General features: G+C 42.9%; 1 protein-coding gene across 1 annotated transcript; it reads left to right on the top strand.

Annotated features, from left to right (window-relative positions):
• The first annotated feature begins 4,444 nt into the window (after positions 1-4,444).
• LOC113375773 lies at positions 4,445-5,218 on the top strand. The gene has a single exon (XM_026615720.1). The coding sequence runs from the start codon at positions 4,445-4,447 to the stop codon at positions 5,216-5,218; it is 774 nt and encodes a 257-aa protein (XP_026471505.1).
• Positions 5,219-6,619: the final 1,401 nt, after the last annotated feature.

Raw genomic sequence — 6,619 nt, 5'->3', positions numbered from 1 at the left:
TATAACATTACCAGACTGCCGCTTGCTTTTAACGGCTTGCCGGCGAATGATGGAGTTTTGCGTATATGCGTGCTCTTAAATAATTCACTCAACGTGTGAGTCAGTCCACTTTGCAACATCGGACATTATCGTTCGTTGACGTTCTGTAGGATTACGGCGGGTTGTGTGTCCTAGAAATTTTATATTCTTGCGACCCTCCCGATAACCGAAAACCCGAACTCTTCGAAATGCGGTTTCGTTCCGGCAAACTTGGACGATTCAAAGGTTTCTCGTCGATTTTGTGTGCGCTTGCTTACTAACGTTTGCGAGCACATCATAATCATAATACGACCTCAGAGCAGATGAGATTACCCGCTGAATTTAAGCATATTACTAAGCGGTGAAAAAGAAACTAACTAGGATTCCCTTAGTAGCGGCGAGCGAACAGGGAAGAGCCCAGCACTAAATCCCGCGGCCGGAGACGGACGCTGGGAAATGTAGTGTTAGGGAGAATCCGATTATCTCGGTGCGTTGCGGCGAGTTCAAGTCCATCTTGAATGGGGCCATTTACCCATGGCCCGTTCCGCGTATCGAGAGGATTTCTCCTCAGAGTCGAGTTGCTAGAGAGTGCAGCTCTAAGTAGGTGGTAAACTCCATCTAAGGCTAAATATGACCACGAGAACGATGAGCGAACAAGTACCGTGAGGGAAAGTTGAAAAGAACTTTGAAGAGAGAGTTCAAGAGTGCGTGAAACCGTTCAGGGATAAACCTGAGAAACCCGAAAGATCGAAAGGAGAGATTCAATGTTATCATTGTCTTCCATTTATTGGCGTGCGATTGACAGGGATTCGTCCTGTGATACGTCGTTTGTTTATACGTTAGGCGGCGATGGCATGCCCTTCTCTCTCAGTAGGACGTCGCGACCGGTTTGGTGTCGATCTACGACCGCGGGGGTAGCCTGTCACGAATTTATTCGCGAGGTGGGAAACCTTTTTGCCATTAAAGGCCACACTTAAATTATGCAGCAATGAAAGAGGCCGCATAAGCTGATTGACCTAAAAAGTGACTTTTATCAAATTATTATAGTTTTTTATAGTTTTAACAATTGCATTTATTGCATTATATAGAAAAAAGTAAATAAAATACTTCAAAATATAATATATAATAATAATATAAAATAATATAACAATATCACAAAAAATACAATAAATCAATATTTTTTAAACACTAAGTTAGTGACTTATTTGTCTTTGTTTTTTGCTTGCCAGTTTTTTGCTTGCCAGTTTTTTGCTTGGCGACTGAGTAATATATGACAAAATGACCAACAAATATCGAGATGTAAAATTTCTGGGTGTCGAAGGAAATCGAACAAAATTTTATTCATTTTTCTTGAAGATTGGAAACAAAAGTTGGTATGTTTCGAACGTATGTAATGAGATAAAATCGACTTTTTTTCGATAAAATCGAATTTTAGTTCGTTTTAATTTCATTTAAACATTTATTTTTTATATAAAAATGATATTCAAATCTTTCGATTTGAATTAGATTTTCATATCCTTATTGTTACATAATTATTTGAAATAAAAAAATAAATATTTTTCTTATACCATTGATTTCATTGATAGATTTTTATTTTGCAAACTAAAGTGTTACGGTTAATTTAGGAAATTTCGGGCTTTGGAAAAAACAGATTAAATTCATTTGTGAACTTTCGGTATGAAATTGGGTATAACATTCGGTAAAAAATTGATCATACTGGGAAAATACTTACATAAAGTTTTCCACATTTTATTCGTGCTTTTTCCTTCAAAAATATAATATAATATAATATAATTTATATAATATAATATTGAAATTGTTTTTAAAAGTTGTCCGTTTTTAATTGCACCTCAAAAAATATGAGTCATTGGTTTGGAATTTTCACTTATGAAATCCACATTGCACGACCCTTTCTCGTATCTGCATTATTATAAATGTAGACGCATATTCCAAGATTAAAGGCCATGTTTCAGGTTAAAATTTGATTCTAAAATAATATAAAACGTGAATAATTTGTTATAACTGCTACTGCTAAAATTTCTAACAAAAGTCGATTTTATTTTTTAGTCGTTCGAAATATACATACTTTTTTCTCTAATGTCCAAGACATATGAATGAAATTTGGTTCGATCGCCTGAGACACCGAAAATTTTTATAACTGGACATTTATTGGTCATTTGGTCATAAATTGCTCAGTTGCCTGGTTGCCTAGTGGATGGGTAGCATAAGAGTCTGTGTCTCAGGCTAGTAATCTGATGTCATGTTACAATATGTTTTTGGTAGGATTTTTCTCGGAACTCTCATGACGTTGATGTACAATAGTTGTTTGAAAGTAACTCTGCTATTTTGCACTAGACGGCAAGGGGCCGCACAAGAACCTCCCGGAGGCCGCAGGTTCCCCACCCATGGTATAAACAATATGATATAGGGTCGCTTTTAAGCGTTCGGCCGGTTGCAAGCACGGACGGTTATTGGCCGTCGGACCTAGTCCGGCATCTATGCCGCCTCGAGCTGCTAGCTACCGAATTCTCGGATGGACTCTATTACCGGTCAGCAATGCTATTGCCTTGGGTACTTTCAGGACCCGTCTTGAAACACGGACCAAGGAGTCTAGCATGTGCGCGAGTCATTGTGAAATACAAAACCTAAAGGCGCAATTAACGTAAAGATTTGCTTAAGTACACTGAGAGATGACGGACCGCATCTACGGATGCGTGCTTGCAATCCCGAGGCGTGTCACTCTCATTGCGAGAAGAGACGCACTCAGAGCGTACACGCTAGGACCCGAAAGATGGTGAACTATGCCCGGTCAGGTCGAAGTCAAGGGAAACCCTGATGGAGGGCCGTAGCGATTCTGACGTGCAAATCGATCGTCGGAACTTGGTATAGGAGCAAAAGACTAATCGAACCATCTAGTAGCTGGCTCCCTCCGAAGTTTTCCTCAGGATCCGGTAAAGCGAATGATTAGAGGCCTTGGGGTCGAAACGACCTCAACTTATTCTCAAACTTTAAATGGGTGAGATCTCTGGCTTGCTTGAATAGTGAAGCCAGAGATATGGATCAGAGTGCCTAGTGGGCCACTTTTGGTAAGCGGAACTGGCGCTGTGGGATGAATCAAACGCCGAGTTAAGGCGCTTAAACGACGCTAATGGGATACCATGCAAGGCGTTGGTTGTTTAAGACAGCAGGACGGTGGCCATGAAAGTTGGAATCCGCTAAGGAGTGTGCAACAACTCACCTGCCGAAACAACTAGCCCTGAAAATGGATGGCGCTGAAGCGTCGTGCCTATACTCTGCCGCCACGGCATGAGAAACGTTCATAATAGTTCGTTTTGACGCCCTGGTGAGTAGGAGGGTTGCGGTGGTGTGCGCAGAAGGGTTTGAGCGTAAGCCTGCCTGAAGCCGCCATTGGTGCAGATCTTGGTGGTAGTAGCAAATACTTCAGCGAGGCCCTGGAGGACTGACGTGGAGAAGTGTTTCGTGTGAACAGCCGTTGCACACGAGTCAGTCGATCCTAAGCCCCAGGAGAAATCCTATGTTGATGTTGGTGTATTTTATTTTGAATAAAATTTCACACACATCGGGCGAAAGGGAATCCGGTTCCTATTCCGGAACCCGGCAGCGAAACCGTTTACAAGTCGGGCCCTGGCAAGAGAGTTTGTCGGGGTAACCCAAAATGACCTGGAGACGCCGTCGAGAAATACGGGGATAGTTTTCTTTCCTGTATGAGCGTTCGAGTTTCCTGGAATCCTCTAGAAGGGAGATAGGGTTTGGGACGCGAAGAGCACCGCTGTTGCGGCGGTGTCCGTATTTTCCCCTCGTCCTTGAAAATCCAGGAGAAGGCCACGGTAGGTGTAGCGCCGGTTCGTACCAATATCCGCAGCAGGTCTCCAAGGTGAAGAGCCTCTAGTCGATAGATAAATGTAGGTATGGAAAGTCGGCAAATTGGATCCGTAACTTCGGGATAAGGATTGGCTCTAAAGATCGGGACGTGCCGGGCTTGGTTTGGAAGCGGGCGTAAGCCGATGTGCCGGGCCTGAGCGAGGTGAAATTGTCCTTGTGACTCAGATCCGAGCTCGGGCCCGTGCCTAGGCCCCCCGCGGATCTTTCTTGCTGCGATGTTTCTGTGCCGGCTTCGGTCGGTCGGTCTTACTCTTCGGCCGCCATTTAACGGTTGGTTCAGAACTGGCACGGACTAGGGGAATCCGACTGTCTAATTAAAACAAAGCATTGCAATGGCCTTAGCGGGCGTTGACGCAATGTAATTTCTGCCCAGTGCTCTGAATGTCAACGTGAAGAAATTTAAGCAAGCGCGGGTTAACGGCGGGAGTAACTATGACTCTCTTAAGCTTCACTCTTAACTCTACTCTTGGTGGGAGTGGTTGTGGTTCTTCGGGACCACAGCTAACAAGTGGCCTTTCTCCTCATGGGTCCCATAGTGAGTACCCCTTCGGGTAAAAACCAAGAGCCACCTCTGCGAAATTTGGGCTTTGGGGCTGCCAACCTTTTCGCCTGTAACTCAATCGGTGCAACTTCAAACAACAGGCCTCGGAACAATAATGAAAATTTAGAATTAAATTTGGGTGAACCCACTGGTTTACCCCCACCGATAAATATAGAAGGCCATAAATGTCGATTTTGTACATGTAATAAATATTTTGCAACTGTAGTAGGTCGGGGAGTTCATGAACAAAAAACACACAAAGAATGGTATGATGAAGAACTCGCCAAAATAGTACCCAAGAAAGCAAGGTGGGCGGAGGAGGAGCAGAAAATGATGGCCAAAGAGGAGGCTCTCTTAATAAGGCAAGGTGTGGGTCAAATAAATAATGCTCTCTTCGCAGTAACACCAGGCCGGACGATGGAAGCTATCAAAGGTCAAAGGCGATCCCCCAAATATAAAGGCCAGGTCGCAAAATTTCTCGCTATGCCTGTAGACCAAAATACCAATAATGCATTCTCTCCAGCCACCGAAGATACATCCAAACATGAGCTAGCTAATGCATTAAAGGCCGCTGCAGGACAGGATGCAGATAAATTTAATAGTTCTTTTCTAAAGAGCATTTGTCTCAGAGCGGTTGAAATGTCACCGGAAAAAATAGAAAGAAATGTGACTGAATATCTGAATGCCACCTTTCCAATTAAAAGAAAAGTAAAGCCTCAATCCAACAAAAGAGGTAATGCACCAATAATAAGTTAAAGACAGTTGCGTAGGATAGCATACAAAAACACCCAAAAGTATTGGGCTAAGAACCCTAGTAAATGTGTATCCTAGTTACTAGACAACAAAACGACAACTGTCATGCCTCCATCTGATGTAATGGCGCAATACTGGCAAAACATATTAACGTGCTCGTCCTCCGAAACACCAGGCACTGATGAAGCGAAAACAGACGATCTCTCACACTTATGGCGTCCAATTACCCCTCAGGAAAATAAAGATTCACTTCCAGCGAGGAATTCGGCTCCAGAGCCCGATGGCATATGAGTAAACCTGCTAAGGTCAATGCCCATAAACTTATTGGTAAACCTGTTTAATATTATATTATATATGGGTCGCGTTCCTGATACAATGAGTGAATCCTATACATCTTTGATACCTAGAAAGGATAACGCGGAAAACCCAGGTGATTATAGACCAATAACAGTTTCATCGGTCCTTACAAGAACATTAAATAAAGTACTCGCTAGGCAATTGCTTAGTGGAGTAAAGATCGATAGGAGACAGAAAGCTTTCCAAGCTGATGACGGATGCGCATATAACATCTTTGCGCTTGACCAGTTGTTAAGGTACCACAGGCAAAATAATAAACCACTCTATTTAGCCTCTATAGACGTTGCAAAGGCATTTGATTCGATCTCCTATAAAGCTCTGGCCGATACACTAGAATATTATAATTTGCCACAATCATTTATCAATTATGTTAGCGATCTATATAGAAGGGGATGGACCAGACTCCGGTTTGGTCGCTTCACCTCAGATCCCATTAGTCCGAGGTGCAGTGTCAAGCAGGGATATCCTCTGTCTCCGGTCCTCTTGAACATGATCATGAACAGGATTATTGAAAGCATCCCACCAGAAATCGGGGTCACTGTTGACGGATGCTTCTACAATATTCTTGCCTTTGCCGACGACCTAGTTTTGGTAGCGTCGTCGGTCGGAGGTTCGCAGAAGCTATTAGATCATGCCGGTCAAAACATGTCAAACTGTGGCTTTATTATAAATAATAACAAGTCATTTACAGTCACGGTCAAGAACGTGCCGCACGTCAAAAAGTTGATTTTGGATAAAACAACTACCTTTAGCTGCAACGGTCAAACACTACCCGCACTCACAAGAGTGGACAGCTGGAGCTTCCTCGGTGTCCAGTTCAAACCCGAAGGCGCAAACCTAGGGAACATGAGATTAAATTTACTAACAATTATTGAAAAATTAACTAAGGCACCGTTAAAACCGCAACAAAGACTCTTCGCATTACGAACTGTAGGCATACCCAAAATACTCTACCAACTAGTATTGGGTCATGCAAAAATCGGGTTCCTCAAAACGCTGGACGGAATGATAAGGAAAGCCGTAAGATCATGGCTAAGACTACCCAAT

This window comes from Ctenocephalides felis, unplaced genomic scaffold (assembly GCF_003426905.1).
Source record: "Ctenocephalides felis isolate EL2017-DRISC unplaced genomic scaffold, ASM342690v1 CF-g0.4_SCAFFOLD_01886, whole genome shotgun sequence".
NCBI classification, from domain to species: Eukaryota; Metazoa; Arthropoda; class Insecta; order Siphonaptera; family Pulicidae; genus Ctenocephalides; species Ctenocephalides felis.
This window is presented reverse-complemented; position numbering and strand designations above follow the sequence as displayed.